The following is a 26,432-nucleotide window of genomic DNA, read 5'->3' as shown; positions in this document are numbered from 1 at the left end:
TTTTAAAAATGTAAAAAAGCAGAAAACTCAGAGTAGCAGCGGAAATAGACTAAGAGCAAAAACTGGCCACTTGAATTAGTCACACGTCCTCTTTACATGGTCAATCATGACTACCCAAAAGGGAACCATTTTGATTTTTATGTTACCTTCCTTAATCTGGACCCCCAAAACGATGCAGCGGAGTTTTGCAAATTGAATACATCCATCCCGACCCTCAGAGACAAAAATAACAACTCGCCCACACTTGTTTAATGGTGTTTATTCCAAAGTGCCAAGAAATATCCACAGCGAGATGGAATCCATGATGGAATAACACACGATATGGAACAATTCACTTCACTGGAGAAAAATGATATTTTATTGCTTGTGCTCCCTACTAGACACAGTTCCAAAATCAAGCTAATCTTGAGGGATTTCTGAAACGCACTCAGGAGGAGGTAGCCATTCTTGTGGGATCCAGACGTAGACATCCATGACCCTAATTATGGGAATACTTTATAGAGCCGCAACAACATTGCCCAATATTAGGAAGAATTGACGTAAATTACAGGAGCTTTCCTGAAATCTCTAACACAATGTTCTAGAACGAGACCCTATGAAATATATCTACTACCACTGCCAAAGGGGGGCATGCTCCCTATAGAACGCTCTTATATGCTATACCAGGGACTTTTAGGGTAACAGTAACCCCCAATAACCCTCCCTTCTACTAACCCGAGCAGAAAGGCTTTCTATTTAGAAGACTGCGATGCTCCATTAAAATAGGACCTGTCTTGGACACACAAAGTCCAATCCATCACCATAGTGTTGCCTATAAAGAAGGCCGAGAGTCAACTCTCCACCGTATCTGCAGATCATACATATCTTCCGTGGAAGGATCTTCTTCTGGTGAACTGGACCCATTTTCTCCCATGAACAGATGAGGCCTACAGTAGGTCATGCATTTCACTTCTGTCCAGTTATTACTATTTGACTGTAGGACCATGCAGGGTCTTGTATCCTATGTATTCACAATGGGACTGGCATGGACTGGTCGCTCGGTGGCTGCTTGGAGGGATCCAGCCCTGACTGCATGATTGGAAATAATAGGTCATCCATGTTTGGCATCACTAAAATTTTCTGTAAAATAAGAGTAAAAAAAAATCATAGATAAAATTATGAATAGATGCAGCCACCACTAGAGGGAGCTCACTGCACACTGTTCTATTATTGAGTTCTCTGTACGCAGAGTCTGCAGTGAGCTCCCCCTAGTGGTGACAACAGGCAGACAGAATGTCACCATATATCCCTCTATGTTTATGCAGGGGATTTGGAGCGCCGTATCAGGAACATGGAACTTTGACATATTAAGCTAATAATCAGTACAGAATTTAGGATCTTTTTATATAAAATAATTAATGTTGAAGACTGGAGACTTTTTTGATATTGGAGCAGGAATCAATCTGGGTAGGAAGGGGGCTGGCCTGATAGATTGTGAGTCCTATGGGTACCTGAAACTCATCTTGTAGCTTCTTCTCGATCCACTCCGTCACGTGCATGAATGTCACTTCCCTTTCCCCCAGTTTTGGCCGAACCTTCATCTCCACGTGTGGAGGCGCCCGGAAGCTGTACCTAAAATAAGGGGCAACGGATGGTGAAACTGTCACCATAGTTATTTTAAAAAAATAATAATACTCTAAAATGACAAAATAAAATCCCCAGTAAATATAATCCAACTTTTTTTAATTACTCAAGTTTCATAGAACTTCCCAACTTAGTAGAACTTTTGGCAAGAGGTGACTGGGGATTCTGTAATTTTGGAGATGCCCTTTAAGTTACCATATGCGGTCAGTAGGTGGCGGCGGGATGTTCACGGCCAGCATTCCCCCCAGCTCCTGCAGCTCCACCGTCAGCAGCAGGGGGGTATTGGACACCTCTTCTATCTTCCTCTTGATGTACTCGTTCTCTGTGGCTCTCTGGAAGTAGCGAGATTTGGCGATTTTATCTACAAAGCGCAGGATCCGACGACTGGTGCTGTTTCCGCCTGTAAAACTGCAGAATATTCGGGGATGAGAAATCATTAAAGGGGTGTGTGGGAAAGCTGGGTGACAAATAATAAATTTTTTAAATTGGGGATATCCCTTTAAGCAGGTGCAAGGACCACTCTGGTGCTTATGTGTGCCAGGGATGCTGCAGGATGCAAATAAAGAGATGGCGTGGCGCAGTGAGGAGGAAGCAGGCACAGGGGCCCTGGGCGCAAAATTTTGAAAGGAGTAAAAGATAAAGTTCAGCTGCCGTCACACACCCTGGACCTGACCGGGTCCCTGGGTGTCCGGACGGGAGGCACTTTGAACTGTAGGACCTAGGCATACTCCCATAAAAAATTACGTGTATGGTGACCCCCCAAATGTCCCACAAAAAATGGATTTCAGGGGAAATAACTATCGGTCATGTTGAATCCAATGCCCAATCCTTTTTATCACGGAGGAGATAATCAGGACCAGGAGCTTCAGGTTATGCCTCTGACTGCACCTTTCAGCATTATTGGGGCTGGCTCTGTCTGCCAAGTTTCCCGGTGTCTCTGTGATGGTGATCTCCTCGTCTTCGGATGAGCCGGCGCTCGAGGACTCCTCGTCACTGTCCGTGAAGATCCTGCATCTTGGTATCTTAGCCCTGCAGTAGATACATAGGTAAAGATGTAACATTACTGCCACCTGGAGGCTGTACAGGATATTACAGCACCTGCAGGGTTTTATGTAACTAAAGGGAACCTGTCAGCAGGATTGTGCTCAGCAACTACAGACACTGTCAGGTCGGCGCCGTTATACTGATTACAATGATCCTTGGTTGATAAAAGTCTTGTGGTTGCTGTTTAATCCTTATTTTCAGTTTTGAGTTAACGATATGCTCGTGCTCCGGGGGCGGCCTGTGGGGGTCTTCATGTGGTGCTCTGATTAGCTATTCATAATGAAACTTGCTGACAGATCACTGATCCCTCATTGACCGCCCCCTAATTTATATAATAAATATTATACATATTAAAAAAAAATCCCCTTCTGCAGGCATCGGCACCTGCGCTGCAGCATGATCGCATTTATAATGGGTATGTAATTATTGCTTTTGATGGTATAACACAGGTGCCGGTGGTGCCATCTTGCTAGAAAAATAAAAAATTCCTCCTCCAAGATGGTGCTGCCTGCCATTGCCTGCACAATAGCAGCCATCGGATCGCAGATGGTCGTTACTGCGCAGACGCGGCCAGTGCCATGTTAGTAGAGACAATTTTTTTTTCTCTAGCAAGATAGCGCCACCTGCACAGTAGCAGCTATCGGCGATCCAATAGCTGCTACTGCGCAGGCACATTTGGCGCCATTTTCAGACTGATTTTTTTTTTTAAATTTATCTATACCATCAAAACAATATTTAAATACACATTATAGATGCGATCATGATGCAGCGCAGGTTCCGGCGCCTGCATAAGGGGATTTTTTAAAATATATATAATATTCATTGTGTAACCTAGGGGGCAGGTCAGTGAGGGATCAGTGATCTGTCAGAAGCCACATAGATGAATACCTAATCAGAGCACCACATGAAGACCCCCACAGGCCGCCCCGGGGCACGAGCATATCATTAACTAAAAACTGAAAATAAAGATTAAACAACAACCACAAGATGGATTTCATCACCAGGTACCATTGTAATCAGTATAACGGCGACGACTTGACACTGTAGGTTACTGTGCACAATCCTGCTGACAGGTTCCCTGTGAAGTGACAGTAATATAACAGGAAGAGGAGTAATTAAAGCAGGAAATGTTAACCATCAAAACAGGAAGTGCAGTCATCACAACAGGAAGCGCAGTCATCACAACAGGAAGTGCAGTCATCACAACAGGAAGCGCAGTCATCACAACAGGAAGTGCAGTCATCAACCATGGCAACCATTTTTATTCGGGTCATCACCTATTTGGTCATAACTAACTATGATATATTTTTACTTTGTCTCTATATTGCAGCAATATTACAATATTAAGCAAAATTTACTTCCAAGAGTCTAGGAAAAATGGGTGAAAACTTCCATAATAGTTTTAATGGCTGCTAATTCGCATTTTCACTTGTACAAGGAGAAGAAACAGTTATAATAAGAGGAGAATAATCTGCGTCTCATATATTCGCTGGGGAGTTTTTGATATCAAGTGGAAATGCCCTTTAATGGTGTTTTTGGTGCTTTAGGAAAATAGGTCACAAGGAGGGAGAAGCAGTCTATACTTACCGATTTATTCCCCACTGCCTGTTTGGTCGTCCCTGTAGGTCTGTGCTTACTGTTCCTTCAGTGTTGACATGCAATGTGACCGCTGCAGCCAATCACTGGCAGATGGAATGAAGAGACCTTCAGGGAACGCCAGAGCAGCAGTGCTAAGCAGTAAGCAGAGGATACTTCTTTATCTTATAGCACGTTAATGCGGAAGGTTTCCAAAAAAATAATGGAAAACTCCTCTAAGTAGGAAAGTTATCCTAGTGTTAAAAACCAACCCAACTCTGTGCCCACATTCTGGCCTTTGCTCCATAGACCCGACCTGTTTTTGCTGTGTCTTCTGCACATGTTGCTATATTGGGCGGCCTCATGTGACAGGTGCGCCCCCTCCCCGCAGGGTTTCGGAGGTCATAGTGTAGAGCTTATTCCAGCACTTCTCTTAATTATCCGTTTCCAGCTGAATCAGGCGGATCCTCAGTTCTGCACATTGTTCTGCACCTGACAGAGTGACGCTTCGGCCTCCTCACAGTCTAACTACTCCTCCCAACATCCGCGGGTGACAATGCCGCCCCCGCCATAGTCATCAGCTCCCACCGGCACCGGGGCCCTGAATTCACTGCTCGGATCTCTACTTTAACTCTTAAAGGCTTCATACCCCAATGAGTGCTTTACATGCCAATTTTTAAAGTGGGGGAAATAAAATGAAACTTTGGGCCCTTTTTTATGCACAATTTTAGTAAAAATATAATGTACAAGGGAGGTGAGGAAATCTCTGGGGGTGCACTCACAGGAGGCGGATTTGTAGCAGAAATTATCATACATGGATTTGTGCAAACTCCACAAATGGGGCATTCTAAGAACGTTGTGCCACAAATCTGCCACGTGGAAATCCAGACTCAGTACTTTGCTGTGTATGGTCCAATTACTCTTCATCGCCATGTCGCTCTTTTTGCTGTCATGGGATTGTGGAGCTGTGCTCCAGTGGATTGTGGAACTGTGCACCAGTGGATTGTGGAACTGTGCACCAGTGGATTGTGGAGCTGTGCACCAGTGGATTGTGGAGCTGTGCACCAGTGGATTGTGGAGCTGTGCCCCAGTGGGATTGTGGAACTGTGCACCAGTGGATTGTGGAACTGTGCACCAGTGGATTGTGGAGCTGTGCACCAGTGGATTGTGGAACTGTGCACCAGTGGATTGTGGAGCTGTGCACCAGTGGATTGTGGAACTGTGCACCAGTGGATTGTGGAGCTGTGCACCAGTGGATTGTGGAGCTGTGCCCCAGTGGGATTGTGGAGCTGTGCACCAGTGGGATTGTGGAGCTGTGCACCAGTGGGATTGTGGAGCTGTGCCCAGTGGGATTGTGGAGCTGTGCACCAGTGGGATTGTGGAGCTGTGCAACAGTGGGATTGTGGAGCTGTGCCCAGTGGGATTGTGGAGCTGTGCACCAGTGGGATTGTGGAGCTGTGCCCCAGTGGGATTGTGGAGCTGTGCACCAGTGGGATTGTGGAGCTGTGCACCAGTGGGATTGTGGAGCTGTGCCCAGTGGGATTGTGGAGCTGTGCTCCAGTGGGATTGTGGAGCTGTGCACCAGTGGGATTGTGGAGCTGTGCTCCAGTGGATTGTGGAACTGTGCACCAGTGGATTGTGGAGCTGTGCACCAGTGGATTGTGGAGCTGTGCCCCAGTGGGATTGTGGAGCTGTGCACCAGTGGGATTGTGGAGCTGTGCCCCAGTGGGATTGTGGAGCAGTGCCCAGTGGGATTGTGGAGCTGTGCACCAGTGGGATTGTGGAGCTGTGCCCCAGTGGGATTGTGGAGCTGTGCCCCAGTGGGATTGTGGAGCTGTGCACCAGTGGGATTGTGGAGCTGTGCACCAGTGGGATTGTGGAGCTGTGCCCAGTGGGATTGTGGAGCTGTGCTCCAGTGGGATTGTGGAGCTGTGCCCAGTGGGATTGTGGAGCTGTGCCCCAGTGGGATTGTGGAGCAGTGCACCAGTGGGATTGTGGAGCTGTGCACCAGTGGGATTGTGGAGCTGTGCACCAGTGGAATTGTGGAGCTGTGCACCAGTGGGATTGTGGAGCTGTGTTCCACTGGGATTGTAGAGCTGTGCTCCAGTGGGATTGTGGAGCTGTGCCCCAGTGGGATTGTGGAGCTGTGCTCCAGTGGGATTGTGGAGCTGTGCACCAGTGGGATTGTGGAGCTGTGCACCAGTGGGATTGTAGAGCTGTGCCCCAGTGGGATTGTGGAGCTGTGCACCAGTGGGATTGTAGAGCTGTGCTCCAGTGGGATTGTGGAGCTGTGCACCAGTGGGATTGTGGAGCTGTGCACCAGTGGGATTGTAGAGCTGTGCCCCAGTGGAATTGTGGAGCTGTGCACCAGTGGGATTGTGGAGCTGTTCCCAGTGGGATTGTGGAGCTGTGCCCCAGTGGGATTGTGGAGCTGTGCCCCAGTGGGATTGTGGAGCTGTGCACCAGTGGGATTGTGGAGCTGTGCTCCAGTGGATTGTGGAACTGTGCACCAGTGGATTGTGGAGCTGTGCCCCAGTGGATTGTGGAGCTGTGCCCCAGTGGGATTGTGGAGCTGTGCACCAGTGGGATTGTGGAGCTGTGCCCCAGTGGGATTGTGGAGCAGTGCCCAGTGGGATTGTGGAGCTGTGCACCAGTGGGATTGTGGAGCTGTGCCCCAGTGGGATTGTGGAGCTGTGCACCAGTGGGATTGTGGAGCTGTGCACCAGTGGGATTGTGGAGCTGTGCCCAGTGGGATTGTGGAGCTGTGCTCCAGTGGGATTGTGGAGCTGTGCCCAGTGGGATTGTGGAGCTGTGCCCCAGTGGGATTGTGGAGCAGTGCACCAGTGGGATTGTGGAGCTGTGCACCAGTGGGATTGTGGAGCTGTGCACCAGTGGAATTGTGGAGCTGTGCACCAGTGGGATTGTGGAGCTGTGCTCCAGTGGGATTGTGGAGCTGTGCACCAGTGGGATTGTGGAGCTGTGCACCAGTGGGATTGTAGAGCTGTGCCCCAGTGGGATTGTGGAGCTGTGCACCAGTGGGATTGTAGAGCTGTGCTCCAGTGGGATTGTGGAGCTGTGCACCAGTGGGATTGTGGAGCTGTGCACCAGTGGGATTGTAGAGCTGTGCCCCAGTGGAATTGTGGAGCTGTGCCCCAGTGGGATTGTGGAGCTGTGCACCAGTGGGATTGTGGAGCTGTGCCCCAGTGGGATTGTGGAGCTGTGCACCAGTGGGATGGTGGAGATGTGCATCAGTGGGATTGTGGAGCTGTGCACCAGTGGGATTGTGGAGCTGTGCTCCAGTGGGATTGTGGAGCTGTGCACCAGTGGGATTGTGGAGCTGTGCACCAGTGGGATTGTGGAGCTGTGCACCAGTGGGATTGTGGAGCTGTGCCCCTGTGGGATTGTGGAGCTGTGCACCAGTGGAATTGTGGAGCTGTGCCCCAGTGGGATTGTGGAGCTGTGTTCCAGTGGGATTGTGGAGCAGTGCCTCAGTGGGATTGTGGAGCAGTGCCTCAGTGGGATTGTGGAGCTGTGCACCAGTGGGATTGTGGAGCTGTGCCCCAGTGGAATTGTGGAGCTGTGCCCCAGTGGAATTGTGGAGCAGTGCCCTAGTGGGATTATGGAGCTGTGCACCAGTGAGATTGTGGAGCTGGGCACCAGTGGGATTGTGGAGCTGTGCCCCAGTGGGATTGTGGAGCTGTGCACCAGTGGGATTGTGGAGCTGTGCACCAGTGGGATTGTGGAGCTGTGTTCCACTGGGATTGTAGAGCTGTGCACCAGTGGGATTGTGGAGCTGTGCACCAGTGGGATTGTGGAGCTGTGTTCCAGTGGGATTGTGGAGCTGTGCACCAGTGGGATTGTGGAGCTGTGCCCCAGTGGAATTGTGGAGCTGTGCCCCAGTGGAATTGTGGAGCTGTGCCCCAGTGGGATTGTGGAGCTGTGCACCAGTGGGATTGTGGAGCTGTGCACCAGTGGGATTGTGGAGCTGTGTTCCACTGGGATTGTAGAGCTGTGCACCAGTGGGATTGTGGAGCTGTGCACCAGTGGGATTGTGGAGCTGTGCACCAGTGGGATTGTGGAGCTGTGCACCAGTGGGATTGTGGAGCTGTGCCCCAGTGGAATTGTGGAGCTGTGCCCCAGTGGAATTGTGGAGCTGTGCCCCAGTGGAATTGTGGAGCTGTGCACCAGTGGGATTGTGGAGCAGTGCCCCAGTGGAATTGTGGAGCTGTGCCCCAGTGGGATTGTGGAGCTGTGCCCCAGTGGGATTGTGGAGCTGTGCACCAGTGGGATTGTGGAGCTGTGCACCAGTGGGATTGTGGAGCAGTGCCCCAGTGGGATTGTGGAGCTGTGCCCCAGTGGGATTGTGGAGCTGTGCCCCAGTGGGATTGTGGAGCTGTGCTCCAGTGGGATTGTGGAGCTGTGTTCCAGTGGGATTGTGGAGCTGTGCTCCAGTGGGATTGTAGAACTGTGCCCCAGTGGAATTGTGGAGCTGTGCACCAGTGGGATTGTGGAGCTGTGCACCAGTGGGATTGTGGAGCTGTGTTCCAGTGGGATTGTGGAGCTGTGCTCCAGTGGGATTGTAGAACTGTGCCCCAGTGGAATTGTGGAGCTGTGCCCCAGTGGGATTGTGGAGCTGTGCACCAGTGGGATTGTAGAACTGTGCCCCAGTGGAATTGTGGAGCTGTGTACCAGTGGGATTGTGGAGCTGTGCACCAGTGGAATTGTGGAGCTGTGCACCAGTGGAATTGTGGAGCTGTGCACCAGTGGGATTGTGGAGCTGTGTTCCAGTGGGATTGTGGAGCTGTGTTCCAGTGGGATTGTGGAGCTGTGCTCCAGTGGGATTGTAGAACTGTGCCCCAGTGGAATTGTGGAGCTGTGTACCAGTGGGATTGTGGAGCTGTGCACCAGTGGGATTGTGGAGCTGTGAATAGAATGAATTGCGGAGTTCTGGATGTGTTACACTGACACTATGATCGCAGCCTTAATGAAGGCATCGCTGGAATAAAATGCACCTACGTCATTAAGAATAATAAATGAGGTGCGTTTTACCACTGCCAGGAGGGTTTCTCCACTCAGGGTCTGGAATACATTTCTGGTGTGTGCAACAGATTTAGATGCAAAATATTTCAAGGTGTTTTAAACCCTAACACTGGAGAACCCCCCTGAAGACTCAGACCCTACATCTCTCTGTAGGTTCAGCCCTATAATTTGGATTAGACTATTGCAGTTCTGTGACTTGGGGATAATAGTGTTACAAGCTAAGCCTACTAGGCAAATCCACTGAGGCTGCAGCATACCCCCTTGCATGTTCACGAGATTAACCGTTTAACTCTTTGTCATCTGGACTTCTCGGCTTAGGTGCACATTAGTCATATACCTGTGCTGGAAACCTATAAATACCTGTCCCAGAAGTGCATGGATTATACTGACCCTTCGGTGGACATCAGGAATATGTGCTCAGCGCTTCAAGGGTTAATTGGCGGAAGATCGGCACATCTGCGATCGTCTTATTAAAAGGAGATGGAGCAGAAGGTCTAATTAAGCCGACAAGCACCCTCTAATTAATTCCAGAAAATTAAACCTTCAACAACCCAGTATTTATTGTGTCTGTGGGAGCTAAAAGCACAGTGACAAGTCTTATTAACTGTGGGAGGTGATTATATAACGGCACTGGGGAAGGGGGGGGGGGGTGAGGATAAAAACAGTGCAGACCCCGATCACATTCAGGTGCTTAAGGGGCAGCATTATAGTGGTTGATTTATTATATACACTATACAAGAAGAATTTAAACAGCTGAACACAACTAATATAACAATTTATTTTCTCCAAATTTATATCAAATGCCTCTTAATCTGAATACTGCAGGCTCAGAATGATTCACATATGACTTAGTAGAGCCCATCTGGTTGTTAAGACCTGCTGCCCCACTGGCTGTTGTAACCTGCTGCATATGTGATGCATAGCCGGGGACCAGCATCTGGCAGCATTCCTGAGGAACCTTAGCCCAATGCTCATCGGTAATGGCCTCCAGGTCACTAATATTCTTGGGTTTGCTGCTGCAATCGCTTTCTCAAATCCCATCCAAGAAGTTCAAGTCAGGAGACTGTGACGTCAACTACAGAATCTTCCAGAACATCTTCTGATACACAGCCTTGGTGGACTGTGAGGTATGATTGGAATTGCTGTCCTATTGGACGGTCCAATACCACCCAAGCTTTAGCTTCCTCACAGAAGACATGACGCCTTCTCCTAGGATTTCCTGATACTCGATTGAATCCATCTTACCCTCCAGGTTTCCAGGGCCAGCAAAAGCACGACAGTAGCAGAGCATCACTGAGTCAGCCACCACCATGTTTCACTGTAGATATTACCAAGCCACTGCCATTCTTCACTGTAGACTTCACTAAGCCACCTCCATGCTTCACTGTAGGCATCACCAAGCCACCTCCATGCTTCACTGTAGGCATCTCCGAGCCACCTCCATGTTTCACTGTAGGCATCACCAAGCCACCTCCATGCTTCACTGTAGACATCACAGAGTCGCCACCAATGATTTATTGTAGACAGGATGTTCCAGAAAAGTTCCAGATTTGTGTCATCCCTCCACAGAACAGAATCCCAGAACTCCTGCAACTTATTTCTACACCTTATATGTAGCAGAGTGGCATCCCCACATCCCAAAGTGCTTCTTCCGGGGAATTCCACTGTGAATTCGGTATATCTTCCACTACATCTGATATTTGGAAAGATTGCACACCACCTATTAAACCAATGCCTTATGTGACCTCTCCATATGATGTTTTGACCTCTCTTTCCTGCCCTCTTTTTTTGCCGGCGTTGCGTATCACTACCTCACATTGTAGCATTCATTAATTTTGATAGATTTTCCTCTATTATAATTGTTTATTACGAGTCGGTGGCGTCTCCCTTGTGAGGCACTCTGCTTTTTTACCTACTCTTTTTTAACCGTTATTAATAAAGTTATACATTTTATTACTGTGGATCTCTTCGTTTTTCCTGATGTAATTGGGTACCAGGATTTTTTGATTTAACTATTGATGTGAAGTGCCATTAATTCTACATATGTGGACACCTTCTTGTTCGTTTATACACTGAATATTGTTGCCTATGCAGGAAACAATTTTCGTCAAGGTCTTTTTGAAGAGCCCCATAGTGGAGGTTTCAGCGCTCACCTATGTCTCCTGTGGTCATACGATCCGCCCTCATCCGCTGCCGCCTCCTTTCCCAGCTTGGATAGGTTCATCTTTGTCTCTAATGTGACTTGTAAAGATCCGCTGTACGTCACGTCCATATCCATCCATAAACCTGAGGACATATGTACAAGTATAGGCTCGCAGACATAGACTAGAGTACAAATATCTACTATTTTACAATACAGGTCAACGTCGCTCCCCGCTGGTCACAATGGGTATTGCAATTATTCCTCCTGAATGCTACAATACTGCACAACCCAAATCTGCTCCCTTTCCGCCTCCTGCCTGACACGGCCGCTTCTTGGAGCTGTTTATGGGTTAATGGTACTGGTACTTCACAGTAGAGGCCGATAATCCCGAGCTTAGCCTCTGGCCGGCACTCCAGCGGTCTCCTTAAAATGATTTGCTTTCTCATAATGGAGTTTAATTGCTGTGGGTAATATCGAACACTCGGCACCCACTCTTGCTGGCGGCAAAAGCTGTCGCCCAACTAATCCCTAAAATGGCACAAGAAAAACAGCTCAGGCATCCGAACCATGATGTCACACGATGGATTGGGCTGCCTGTATCAGTGTAGTCTGGGACTAAATTAATTTTTTTGATTATCTGACACATCGCGGGAACATGTGGGTGGCGGTGTGGTGACAGCAAAAATAAAAATAACACTTATTTGTCCGTCACTGCAGCAAAATTACATTACTAGTGTGCCCACCACATAGCGTATGATGTCGTCCCCTCGAGAGGAGCCTGTGCCGCCATATGGTGCCTTTATATTGTACCGTACTATGGAGATTTTCCCGGCTTTTAAGTTAGAATTCCTCCATAATACGGTAATTGATGGGATAACCCATCTATATCTGTATGATGAAATCAAAGCCATACAGTGGTACAAAATGGCTCCATCAAAATAAACTGACGGATTTTCAGTTAACTCGTTCTGCAGCCAGCAATCGAGACTATAGAAGGAAAACGGTGCAAAATGATTAATAAAACCCAATAGCAAAAATCATTTTTAGCCAAAAATAAAATAATTTAAGAAGAAATTTTTTTTAAAAAAGTTGCCTCTAAAAATGACCTTATTTTTCAAATTTTTTTTACTATATTTGTATTGTGCACAGGTTTTGACTATTTCGGGTCTTTCGGTTTTTGCCTTCTGAAAACAGAACTTAATGATACGTGAAATGTGCATCCTCTTCCACAGCTCTGTAGTCGAGGAGCCTAATAAGGGAGTAATGCGCTCGCTCCGGAGCTGCGTGCATTATAAATAGATGCTCTGATCTGCTTTTTTGTGCCTCGGATGACAGCGGCCCAATACTGGGTATCTTCGTGAGACTGGGCACATGCCTGCTAAGCTGTGGTAGTGCCAGCGGTATATAGAGAGGGGGTTAAGAACAACTGGCTATATGGCCCCCTTTTGGCATTTTGAGGTTTGTCTAGAGCCCTACTTACCTCTATCATTCATGCTTGGGGTGGAGATGGTGAGAATCTGGGGGAGCGATGTCCCCATATCCAAGCCCGTTAGTGTCAGTTCATCCATAAAATTTGGCAGCTGGGTGAAAAAGTGTACAGAGAATATCATAGTGAGTATAGACAGTGCCTCACAGATATTCCCGATCCTATAAGATACAACACTAGTGAATATTTTTGCTGAATACGTGTTAAAAGATATGGACACATTGAGGGGCAGGGTTCTGGTGTCTTCATTAGTTCCTATGTGAGCACAGCTTCTATCCTGCTCTTATTTACTTTCCATACTTTCTTGTCTCTACTCTACATAAAACTAGATGCTTTCTCTCCTCTCCATATTGAGGTAATCTGTGTGCAACCCATTTTCTCTTTTTGCTGCTTTCAATAAAATTAAGGAAAGGAGTAGTACCTTACATTCTGCAATGATCTCTCTGTATGTGTTCCTCCTTGTCTAGAACCTCTTTTAACTACTCTACATAAAACTTTAGATGCTTTCTCTCCTCTCAACATTGAGAAAATCTGTGCAAGATCACTTTCCTCTCTTTGCTGCTATCTATATATCTGTATAACAGAAGGAATGGAGGAGCAGCTTGTATACTGCACTTATTTCCTCTCCATATGCTTTCCTCCTTGACTAGAACCTGTTTTCTCTACTCTCCATAAAACTTTAGTTACTTTCTCTCCTCTCCACATTGAGAAATCTTTGCACAACCCTTTCCCACATTGCTACTATATCTAACACTGAGAAAAAGGAGGAGAGAGTAGAGAAAGAAAATCAGGAGCTCCTCTGATAGATAGATATATATTTTTTTGCAAATCACTCAGCTGGCTAAAGAACTTACAGACAATTGCATGCAGCAAAATGGTTTAAATAAATATTGAAGACTATTTAGAAAGTATTTTTTTTTTTACTTTGCATTTAGGAAGCAAATGAACAATAAAAGAAATACTGTGCAATGTTGGACAAATCATTTAAATGGTGGTTTGTTTTTTGGAAACTTTCTTGGAAACCATGAGCCACCATAATTTAGGATGATCCCCATTACATTTTATGGGTGTAGGCTGGCCTAGTGAGAGCAACACCTGGGCTCTTACTCCATGCCACAGTTTTTCAGGTGATTTAGGAAATTCCAAGGAGATGTGGTATCCTTTTGAGCACAGCATCTCATTTCGTGGGACAAGATGTCATGGTGTCTCACAACCTCAATTCTTAAAAATGTGTCAAGAAAGATGTTATCAAATTTGTTCTTTCCAATGGCCGTCTCCCCAGCCGACATGTGCACATCCCAATCCAGGACCTTCCCGGTCAGCTGCCTGCTCTTTCTACCCCTGATTCCGCCCCTGAGGAGAAGTGGCTGATTCCGATTCAATTTAGACTTGGTGTCTACAACCTTACCTTAATTTTGGTCAACTTTTTCTGGATTTTATTGGCCACAACATCTTCCCAATACTTCTCCCGCAAAAAGTCCCAGAATATCCGTCCAATAAAGGCATTGACCCAGCTCACATCAGGGTTAGTGAAGAGGGTCTGCTCCATAGGGGGCTGGGTAAGGGTAAAGACAAGGAATTAGACTAACGTCATTTACGCAGAGGCATTACTTATGATTTTGGGTAGTGGAATAAAGCCAGATACAATACCATCCTTTTCGGAGGGACTGGGCTGCTGGCAGCGCTCTGAAGAGGACTTTGGACTGGACTGGTTTGCTCTGTTGAGATGAACTTGGACATGTAAGTGGCATAGTCCAAGAGGATCTTCTGCCTCATGTTCCCTGCCAAGTCCTTTGGCTTAAACATATGGGAAGTGTCCTCCGTGCTGTCCATGCTGCTGTTACTTGTGCCTCCCCAACTGCATGGACTGGAAAGGGGGTTTTGTAATGGCCCTAAAAAGGTGAAGCCCAAGTCAGGGAGCATCCATCAAAACTCAAGGCATTCAAAGCCACTGAGAAGTCAACCACAACTTACCTGTTTTGCTGTCATTTCTGTTGCCATCTTGCTTTCCAGCCATGCTCCCTCGAGATGCCTTCACCAGGTGTTGATACCATTCTTCCTTTTCCCTCCCAGTTCTGCCAAATAGATATAACGTCCCAGCCTTACATTCTGCATTTGACTTCTCAAGGTCATCTGGATATTTTCTTGGAGATTCATCAATCTCGAGATCTTTGTCCACGGGTTCTCCATTCTCAACTTCAGGTTCTTCGGGATCATGTAACTGGATGCAGATCGGATATTTTTTGTTCCAAAGTCTCTTGTTTGCCAGTCCGTCAGGATGCAGGAATACCTAAAATAATCATCATCACCATCATTTCCTTCTCCAAAGCTGGAGATGTTCACCAGTCGTAATGAATACGAACATGAAGATTTTTATGCTTTGGTCAATAAGATCGGTATATGGAGTCCAAAATGCATACTGTATCTAAAGACTATGTTGACTTTACTGTAGAATAGTCAGTCTTTATAGGGGTTAGGACATTAAAGAAAGTCCTTCCACATAGATCAATTTTTGGTGGACGATCCACCCCTTACCTGGGCATTGGCTAAGTTGTTGGTTTCATGACTGACAAACACAGTTTCCGGTATCTCCTCTCCATAGATAGACCTCCGGGACAAGCTGCTCTTTGGATAGCAGCGTTTCAAGGTTGTACCTTCTAGCGTCACAAACACAGAGTGGGTGAGACCCGGGTGATAGGTCTCAGGGTCGTAAGAAAAAATCTCGTTCATCCAACTCTGAGAGGAAACAATAAAAATCGGTAATTATCTCAATGATTACATTACACCTTAATTATATGATTGCCTAGATGGCCACATTATCTGTGCCAAAATGGTTAACGCAGCCATATGAGGGCACGCCTACATATATGGCATTTAACACCCATTGAACAGTCTTTGCTTTATATACTTTTGCATTTTAATTTCTCTGCAATTTTTAAGACCTCTGCTTGCCATTGGAGAATGGGATCCTTCAGGAGTTAAAATCAGTTCTGACCCTGTCCTATTCACAGGTGTATGGCACACGTAGAGTATTTGCTGTGGCTCTTCCTCTTGGATTAGAATGCGAGCAATAGTGTAAAAGGGTTCCAGCTAAGCAGATTCGATTTTATCTACACACTGTGTTTCGCAGACAAGCTTCATCTGGTGATGTGAAACACATGTCAGATGCTGTGGCTGCCTGGACTCACAGTACTTTTTGGTCATATACATTATTGTGCTGCTTTCATTCTCCAGTACATACATCTCTGTACTATGTTTTGACTTTTGTATGTACCAAATTACTGCCCTTTATATGTATCACACTGTACTTTGATCTAGGTCCAGGCAGTCACCTTTTCTCCTGCTTTCCTTTTTATCTCTGTCTAATAACCATGTCTGTACAGTAAATATATCTATTTATAATAAAACTTAATGCATTGTTTTACTAATACTTTTTGTCCTACTCTGATGTCAATGAAAGCTACAGAAAAAAAAAGACTGCTTCAGAGACCGTATTGCGTCTACATTCATACATTGCATGGTACTGTGTGAACAAGAATATTTCCATTCACTTATTGCAAGCAGAATTCTTGACAATTAAATAAAATCAGAATATTAATCTAAAAAAAATAAATGTGTTCATGCTCTGGATCACAGCTCCCTCTGCTCCGTCCTTGATGTTATCCATTGTGATTTTACTTCTGGGTTTTTTAATGAGTGCACAAAATAATGATCAGAGTCAGTGAGATTTTCTGATCTGACAACACTAGATCAGTATCGGCAGCACGTGCTGCCCGCTGAGGATGTCACCCATCGAGTGTTATCTGTGGTGCCCATAATGACGGCCCCGGCTCCTGCAGCTGCTCCAACCGCTCCTTATATACTCTTTATACCCATGGCAAAATTACATTTCTGAGAGAGAGAGTGTGAAGTGATGGAAAGTGTGCAGTCATGCCGAGAATTACTCCTCCGTGTTCCCGAGACTGGCAGAAGCTGGACTGTGAACCATTAATAAGGAGGAGACAATGGGGGTAACATGTCTGCCCTGTGTAAAAGGACAGCTGGAAGACATGGATATTAGATGGGGATGTGAGGGTCATAGGTAGCGATATGTGGCACATAACCATATCCTCAAATATTCTGACCATGTTCTCATATTTTCCATCCAGAGCCTCCATATTGATAGCCATAATGCCAACATAACATTGCCAGCCAGAGAGCACCCATAAGTGCCAACCATCATCCCCTGATACTCAAAATAGGACCAGACAGAGTATCCCCATAATAATCACTCCATATCTTGGACACAGTCCCCGAAGACACTTTCTTCTCCTAACAGGCCTGTGCAGAGTACCCCATAACAGTACCCCACAACAGAGCCAGCCATTATGTCCTGATTAATGCCAGACATCATTGCCAGCCACAGAACACCCATAACATTACAAACCATAATCCTCCAATACTCAAAACAGGACCAGACAGAGTACCCCCATACGGACACCATATCATCCCCATGTCCAGAACAGATTAGTCCCCAAAGACACTTTCTTCTCCTAACATACTCAGAGAGAGGACACCCTAACAGGGCCAGCCACTGTGCCCTCATACGAATGACAGCCACATTGTCAAGCATCATTGCCACATTTCCACAGCACACTGCCAACATAATGGATCTAGAGAGTGACCCATGGCGGTACCCCATAACAGAGCCAGCCACTGTGCCCTCATACCAATGACAGCCACATTGTCAAGCATCATTGCCACATTTCCACAGCACACTGCCAACATAATGGATCTAGAGAGTGACCCATGGCGGTACCCCCTAACAGAGCCAGGCATTGTGTCCCCATATTGACCACATTGTCAAGCATCATTGCCACATTGCCACAGCACACTGCCGACATAATGGATCTAGAGAGGGACCCACGGCGGTACCCCATAACAGAGCCAGGCATTGTGTCCCCATATTGATGACAACCACACTGCTCAATATCATTGCTAACCTCAGTGCTGCCATAATGGACAGAGACTGAGTATCCCCAAAACAGTGCCTCACAACATAGCCAGTCACATTTCATGTAGCTGGCCAGAGTGCCAAAAACACAAATAACCGCTTAGCCCCATAATAGCACAAGGGACGTTAACTTCATAACATTGGAAACATCTCAAACTGAGCTCAGGATCAGCAGGGTTGTGAAAGTCACATTCACACTAATATGTCAAGAAGCGAAGGTGACAACCAATATGGCTGCACTTCTCATTGTCACTTTGCCTAAAATTATCACCATGACACCTAAAAAAGATTAATATCCCTGTAAACAATAAAAAAGCAGGACGTCTTACCTGCAGCAGATTTGGTTCCTGTAGGTTTTGCATGGATAAAGGAAGCATTGCACATTCCTGCAGGTAACGCTTGTGTCTCCGGGAATAGGAATGCTTGGGCACAAATAGTAATACCAGAAAAAATCCTAAAATAAATCCACTAGCAATGCCCATGAACAGCCCCGAGATGTAGGCAGGAAAGGGCCAGATGAAGAAGTTATAGGCTAGAATTGCTAAACAGACCAGGGCACCACATGGCACGTCATTGTTATGGGATGGAGATTGGCGATTGTCCATGGTTGAGGTCAAGCCTTGATCTTGTGCATCCTCGCTGGCTATTTCTACAACCTGGATCATGTCCCCATAAGAGCAGATCTTGTATTTGCAGTGGTTCTTTGGTGCTTCTTTGTGGGTAGCTTTAGAAGGATCTACAAAGTCCATGATTTCTCCTTCATCTACCCGTCCACAGTTGGTAAACGTGTTCTTGGACTCAAAACTACCTTGGTCTTTTAAATGACTCGATGGGGATTCCTGGTTGAAGAACAATGGGGACATAGTTCTGTGTTTGGGGTTTGGGCTCGTTGTCTCCTCACCTATAATCTTACTGAGCATGCTCAACGGTTCTTGCATAGCTTCAGACAATCTCCTTTTGGTGTCTTCTAACTTGGCCTCCACCTCTTGGACATTGAAGAACATTCCTTTGCTTTCAGAAGGTGATGTGCTTGGGGAGGATGGTGCTGTCCTAGAGTCTCCATTTTTGCCCTTTGGTTGAGTTATCTGTCTCCAGAGATGAACGTTGAGCTTAGAGTCTGACTTGGATTGTGATACCTCCGGCTCTAGTCTGGAGATTTCAGTGGAAATCGATTTGACCAAGTTGACGAAAGGATGAGGTTTATGAAGAGTGGAGTCTTTAACATCGATTTCTGTGGAGACAGACTTCACCAAGTTGATGAGTGGTGGGGAAGTGGGTGAGCTTGGCATGAGGGGACTGCTGTGCTTTTGGGTCTCATTGGACAGTAGAACATCGCCAGCACATTCGTAAGCAGCCAGGGCCAGCTCGTTAATAACAGTCCCATCTTGTTCGCTTGACTGCCCATACACCGGAGAAGAAGTTCTACCTGCTAAGGTGGAGGCCGCTGCTTCTTCTTCATCCTGGTCCAAAGTGAATATGAGTTCACTTTCATCTAAGTCTTCCCAGTTGTCTTCACTGTGCACTTTTGTTAACTGGATCGTTATTCCCTGTGGTTTATGTTGGGAAACTGGTTCATATTTTGGACCTGGCAAAGAATGGTTGAGTTTTGGGGAACCAGTCAGCACAGGACTAATTTTGGCAGAGTTAGACATTCTTCAGAGCATGGCTGTTCTATCTGGAACAGAATGGGAAACAAGTGTAAAATGGGGGGGGGGGGGGGGAAACCCACATACAAACAGCCAAACCATTGTCGGAATGGAATTGATTCTGAAGACCAAGTAATTATCTTTAAACTCTAAATGTGATTGTCTTCTACTGGACCCCTGAGACCATTATTGGGTCCATCATAAAATCTTCTTTTGGGCCACTCCAAATGCAAGTCAAACTATTACAATTGGCTACTCAGCCCTCTCGGCATCGCGTAGATTATCAGAAAGTTAAAGGGTTATTCTCTATTCCTATCTTTAGGAGTGCACCGTTCCTGTGTCTCCTGGCTTCCCGGTTGCTGGGGATGGTGTGCGGAGAACGATTCACAGTTCAGACCAGAGGCATGGCCCAAACTGCGCTCTCTCAGATGCAGCTAGTAGGGACTGCTTTGCCTCTTGGGAATCAGAGGAGGGCAGCAACACTAACTGACCAGATCAAGCAATCTGGTCTGCTTCAGAGCTGCGCTTGCAAGCTTTATAGCAAAGAGCTTGTAAGCGCTGCTCTCTTTGCTTCGTAAATGGCCACCTCTGATAACCCGCAAAGATCGGTAAGCTATAGAATAAAAAAATCCTTCCATTCCTGAGAACAGGAGAGATTATTAATAAGAGGTAAAATTGCAAAGTTGCTTGCTTCTCAAAACACTTTGCAATTTTGCTCATTTCGGAAGCTGACAACCCTTCAAGGTGGCTGCTACTTCCTTTAATGTAAATGGCTCTATTGCAATGTAACATAATTGTTTTGCATACTATGTTAGAACAAAAAAGAATATGTGTGCAATTGATGCAAAAAAAAATAACCATTTTCAATCTGGCCACGGTTGTGTCGGCCATTGTGTTTCCAGCGCTTAGCAGATCAGTGTGGATGGGGCTGAAGTGTGATTGACAGTTCTATGTTCACTAATGACCCAGCTCCGTGGTCATCTTTGTGCTATGAAATGTTACTAGAGCCCAGGAATCTTTGTGCACTATATACACATAGGCATCTAGCCAATATAAACATTCACTATAATTATTCTTAGTATATAAGCACAATACTGTTTTGCTCTTTCTGCTGACAAGTTTCCACACAGCACAGGATCCCGCTGGCTTCTCCTGAATCCTGACTCCATTCCTAATTCCCTTTAAAGTTCTTTTCCTCTGATCTATCAGTTGGCAGGTTGGAATAAGTGACAATCTCTGTAAGGTTGATGTCAAGACATAAGTCTGGGACTCCCTGGGAAGTTCACACAGATCCTTTGTTGTCAACATGATTAAATACTGCCTGAATGCTGGAGATGCTTCTACTAATGCCTGTAACGTGACCAGTCCCCTACAAAGAGGAGATATTGCCTGCCCCGATGTACAAAAGTATAACTAAAAGTAAAGCCCCAGTGTACAAGAATATAACTACTATAATACTGCCCCCTATGTACAAGAATATAACTACTATAATACTGCCCCCCATGTACAAGAATATAACTACTATAATACTGCTCCTATGTACAAGAATATAACTACTATAATACTGCCGCTATGTACAAGAATATACCTACTATAATACTGCCCCTATGTACAAGAATATAACTACTATAATACTGCCCCTATGTACAAGAATATAACTACTATAATACTGCCCCTATGTACAAGAATATAACTACTATAATACTGCCCCTATGTACAAGAATATAACTACTATAATACTGCCCCTATGTACAAGAATATAACTACTATAATACTGCCCCTATGTACAAGAATATAACTACTATAATACTGCCCCTATGTACAAGAATATAACTACTATAATACTGCTCCTATGTACAAGAATATAACTACTATAATACTGCCCCTATGTACAAGAATATAACTACTATAATACTGCCCCTATGTACAAGAATATAACTACTATAATACTGCCCCTATGTGCAAGAATATAACTACTATAATACTGCCCCTATGTGCAAGAATATAACTACTATAATACTGCTCCTATGTACAAGAATATAACTACTATAATACTGCTCCTATGTACAAGAATATAACTACTATAATACTGCTCCTATATACAAGAATATAACTACTATAATACTGCTCCTATGTACAAGAATATAACTACTATAATACTGCTCCTATATACAAGAATATAACTACTATAATACTGCTCCTATGTACAAGAATATAACTACTATAATACTGCTCCTATATACAAGAATATAACTACTATAATACTGCTCCTATGTGCAAGAATATAACTACTATAATACTGCCCCTGTGTACAATATAGGCATCCCTCTTTTTGGGTGGAGTCTATACATCCTTCAAGTCTTATCCATGTAGTAATCGGTTGCATCTTATTGATTTTGACCCAGACAGAAAAAAATCCTAAAAAAATATCTATATTGCATTCTCTATGAATGGGATCATCATATATTGCCCCAATCAGCATATTGGCGCTAATTTCAAGCTGATTGCACCTCAGAGCGGTTTGCTGGTTAATGGCCATGTATGTATGCAAATAGTCTGCCTTTAATGTGGTTCATAACGCATCATGTACACAATGCAGCATGGCGGAGCCCTGAGGAGTATGTACTGTAGACAGATACGCTGATCTGCTTCTTGTGTTGGTATTAATTGCTCTCTGTTTATACTGGGACACGGATTTGTAGATATATGAATGACCTAATTTATAGTGACGGGATCCAGGGGAGCAGGAAAAAAAAACTTTTACCAGCCATGGGGTTCAGACAGATTAATAAGCCTGGATCAACAAAAGCCACACATATGGCTGCTTTATCACTAATATCTAAGACTATCTATCATTTATCTTTTTATTATCTATCTATCTATCTATTATCTATCTATCTATTATCTATCTATCTATTATCTATCTATGATCTATTTTCTCTCTATTATCTATCTATTATCTATTTATTATCTATCTATCAATCATTGTATAGACCATCTGCCTTATCGTTGGTGGTCTGCAGACAGACAGTTCTGATTTTGGGGGGTCACCATTGTAATGACAGACGACACAGCGTGCTGATAATAGCTCCTCTAATATCTGATGATGGTGCTTTCAGATCAAGAATGGGCCCCTATAACAATACCACTGCTGTTGTGGGGGAACTTTTTGGATTTTGTAGCATAATTACCATAATATTTCTTGGGGGGGGGGGATGGTGGTCAGGGATGTACATAGAAGGTGCAGAATTCAGAACTGTATTGAGACCCCAATGTCTGTGTTTTTGTTCTCCGTAAGTGAGGGGCTTGTTGCACATTGTATAAGGTTGTATACAATTAGATAGTATCTATTGTTCACTGTTATCAGCCATTCCTATCTCTTTACGCTCCCTGTCCTGATCTTGGCTTCTCTCACACACGCTCCTGAGTTTGGGGTGAGTGTCCCTTTAGTCTCAGAACATGGCGATTACACCCATCAATATTTTCCTAATTTGGGACTAGAAGATCAATCATGTCTCTTGTCTGATGCTGGGATCTCCAGTCCCCCCGGGTTGTGCACCTGCCACCTACTACCTCTGCAGTGAAGCAGGATGGATGCCCACAGTGCAGCAGAACTCTATCTCAAGCCTTTGCTCCATGTAGCAGATGCGGACCCACCATTGGTGCAGGACCCCAGAGGTAAGGGGGCCACGACTACCTCCAAAGCGGATGAGCTATTGGCCCATATATTGTTCTTGCACAGGGGCCTCTTCTGTCTGCGTCCGTTTTGCCATTTCACTACATTACTATGATAATTCAGCTTCTTCACAAACTCGGCTCTGCTACATCTGACAAACTCGGCTCTGCTACATCTGACAAACTCGGCCTGCTACATCTGACAAACTCGGCCTGCTACATCTGACAAACTCGGCTCTGCTACATCTGACAAACTCGGCACTGCTACATCTGACAAACTCGGCTCTGCTGCACCGAAGCACGGTGACCTGTTTTAACATCACGAACACATAGTCATCTTCCCTGGTAGTAAACCAGTATAGATCTGAATCCAGCAAGTGCCCTCTCACCCCACCCGACTGGTGTGACTGGGATAGGTGACAGGGGACCAGTTTGGGGTCCTGCCAGTCACTGGTTGAATAGACAGCTGCAGTGGTGTGTGCACAGGGATGGTGGCACCTGCCTGGCATCACTGCGACAGATTCCGCTAAAGGGAATCTAGTCGGTTAAAGTTGGGTGCCAGTCGCTTGCGGTGTCTATGTATCTGCCAAAAAGGTGCCCTTGAATATGCCCAAATAATGAGTGCCGTCTGTAATAGGGACTTACCCCGGATCCTGGTTTCGCAGAATTCTGGGCTTCACCCCAGGAGACAGCTGGCATCTGCCAGGTTCAGGTGAGGGCTCTGATCAGGACGTCGGAGCATCTCTGCGGCTTTTCTCCGGCAGACGGGCAATGCGGGGATCTGTGCACCGACAGGAGCCGACAGCCCCCTCTGACACACACAGGGGGGCTCCAGGAGGACAGCGGAGCTCAGTGCCACAGGAGGCAGAGGATAAAGCCTCACTAATTGCTCTGCAGATGGATGCTGCTCCCCCGCTCCTGAGCTATTGGCCGCTGGCTGTTACTGGATCACAGCCCCGCATCCTGCCACAGTTTAGTCCAAGTTTCCTTCCATCTCTTCTTCTCAGATCAGCACATCGTGACAGACGCCGAATCCTGAGCATCCCGGGAGATCCTCAGCCGCCTGCATCTGAGAAATGCTGCATTGCACTGAACGGGATGGAGCTGCTGTGCTTCATGAGGCCGGACCAATGGAAGGACCGGGAGGAGTCTGCTCTCATCCTAAAAATAATTGCAAATATATCAATATACATTATATGGCAAATAAAGCGGCGCTTTATCTATGCACACAATCACTGCAAATATACATGCATTATAGGGACGTGATAGGCGCCGGATTTATCAGATATTTTGAATTGTTCCTCTTTGCACTTTTTTTTATTTTTTATGTCAACCACCACTAGGGGGAGCCGTGTGCATATGGACTTCAAAGGATGCAAGCTCCCCCTAGTGGCGGCTGTAAGCAGTAGGGATTTTATCATTTAAACAGACATCACAATATAAACTGCATTCATTATTAGATACACCTCGTAGACCTGATGAGGGTCGTGTACTTACTGTGAAAATCCATGTTAGATATAATATGTTCTGAAAGGTTAAACTCATTCTCCCCATCTAGGCTGACTGACAGCTCCTCAGTGTTCCTCTTCCCTGCTGCTTTCTGCCTACCTAGCTCCTCAGTGGCCCTCCTCCCAGAAGTAAATCTCCACCCTCCTTGCCTAATTGACAGCTCCTAATTGCTCTTTGCCCTTGCTGCTGTTAAACCTCTGCCCTCCTAGTCTGACAGCTCCTCAAGCTGCCTCCTCCCTGCTGCTAAATCTCCACCCACCTAGCTTGATTGACAGCTCCTCAGTGTCCCTCCTCCCTGCGGCAGCTGCTGAGATCTCACACTGCTCAGTACAAGAACCTTGGACACAGCAGTATGAGAGGAGACTGGGAGCTTGGATATGCTGTATATATATTCTGTGCCATCCTGAGTCTGGGGAAATCATTGTGCAGGAGACAAGTAACAGAATGGGGAAATGTCTGTAAATCTATTCTCCAGGGAGGACAGCGCAGACCTGACCCTGCGTCACCAACAGCGGCGAGCCCAAAAATCGTGTATGTCTTCAACATATGGAAAACTACAAACACCATAGATCCCTCATTGGGGCCACGAGCAGCAGAACACAGGGTCATCAATCACACTCGGCCCGATTCAATATTGCGTTTGCGCCTTTTTCTTTTGTCTATTTTTTGGCATTTTTCACCTGTTTTCATTTGCGCCTTTTTGAAAGCCTAGTGTAACAGAACACACCTCTTTTTTGCCATAAAAAAAAATAAATTGCAAAACAATTTAATGATAAAGAATATTTACTAGTTTGGGAACAAAATTCATGAAAATCGTGCGACATCTGGAAGAATTTGGTGCAAAAAAAAAAAAGTCAATGTATTACACAAAAGTAACTTAACAAAATACGCAAATAATTAATAATTAATCGGAGCCTTCCTGTCCAGATTTTTTTATGCCCGTAGGTGCAGATTCGCCATCACAAGCCGTGAGAAATAAATGGATAAAGTAATCAAAGGCTATGTGCACACGTTGCAGATTTTGCTGCGGATCTGCAGCGGTTTTCCCTGAGTTTTCAGTACCATGTAAACCTATGGAAAACAAAATCCGCAGAAAAAAACACGGGAAACGTAGCGTTGTTTATTCCACAGCATGTCAATTCTTTGTGCGGATTCCGCAGCGGTTTACACCTGCTCCATAATAGGAATCCGCAGGTGTAAAACCGCAGGCGGAATCCGCACAAAATCCGCAGTAAATCCTTGGGTAATCCGCAGGCTTTTTACCTGCGGATTTCTCAAAAGAGGTGCGGAAAAATCCGCAGAGGTTCCATCTACGTGTGCACATAGCCAAAGATTTTGCCTTTAAGGTTCTCTAGGATTTGATGGCGCGGCCGATTCCCCAACTCTGCCCTATTGACTCTCGGCAGCTAAGATTTGGTGATTTGGTTTTAGCTTTCCGGAGGTTCGAGGAGCTTCGGCCGCGCCTGAACACAAGCCGTATTTACTCATCAATTCTTAATGCCCTGGAAGAACAAGAAGGGAGATTGGCAGGATGTCCGGCATCTCCGCGCTTTTCTTAGCCCTGGAAGAGATACAAGTCCAGACTATGCAGAAAGGCAAATACCTGGCGGCAGCTAGAAAGAGGGCCCGGGCGCCAAAACATGGGGTGGTGGTGGGTGGGAGGTTTGGAGCCACAATATTTTACTGGAATTCAAATTT

At 45.7% G+C, this 26,432-nt stretch overlaps 1 protein-coding gene across 1 annotated transcript; it reads right to left on the bottom strand.

Annotated features, from left to right (window-relative positions):
* Positions 1-243: 243 nt before the first annotated feature.
* On the bottom strand, positions 244-24,316 carry LOC143785518 (testis-expressed protein 2-like). Its single transcript, XM_077274427.1, has 12 exons — positions 23,871-24,316; positions 18,234-19,579; positions 15,447-15,647; positions 14,886-15,201; positions 14,562-14,803; positions 14,320-14,466; positions 12,906-13,005; positions 11,436-11,568; positions 2,512-2,652; positions 1,819-2,031; positions 1,491-1,611; positions 244-1,119 (listed from the first exon to the last, which is right to left on the bottom strand). The coding sequence occupies exons 2-12, from the start codon at positions 19,554-19,556 to the stop codon at positions 1,009-1,011; spliced, it is 3,048 nt and encodes a 1,015-aa protein (XP_077130542.1). The 5' UTR covers positions 19,557-19,579; positions 23,871-24,316; the 3' UTR covers positions 244-1,008.
* Positions 24,317-26,432: the final 2,116 nt, after the last annotated feature.

Source organism: Ranitomeya variabilis, chromosome 7 (assembly GCF_051348905.1).
Source record: "Ranitomeya variabilis isolate aRanVar5 chromosome 7, aRanVar5.hap1, whole genome shotgun sequence".
Taxonomy (NCBI): Eukaryota; Metazoa; Chordata; class Amphibia; order Anura; family Dendrobatidae; genus Ranitomeya; species Ranitomeya variabilis.
Note: the sequence above shows the minus strand (reverse complement) of the source record. Positions and strands in the feature narration are given on the sequence as shown.

Coding starts and splice junctions, on each gene's coding strand:
- LOC143785518 (XM_077274427.1), bottom strand. CDS start 19,556: ATGTCTAACTCTGCCAAAATTAGTCCTGTGCTGACTGGTTCCCCAAAA. Junction 1,612..1,818: donor CCACCTACTGACCGCATATG/GTAACTTAAAGG, acceptor CCCTTATTTTAG/GTACAGCTTCCGGGCGCCTC. Junction 1,120..1,490: donor AGCTACAAGATGAGTTTCAG/GTACCCATAGGA, acceptor CTTATTTTACAG/AAAATTTTAGTGATGCCAAA.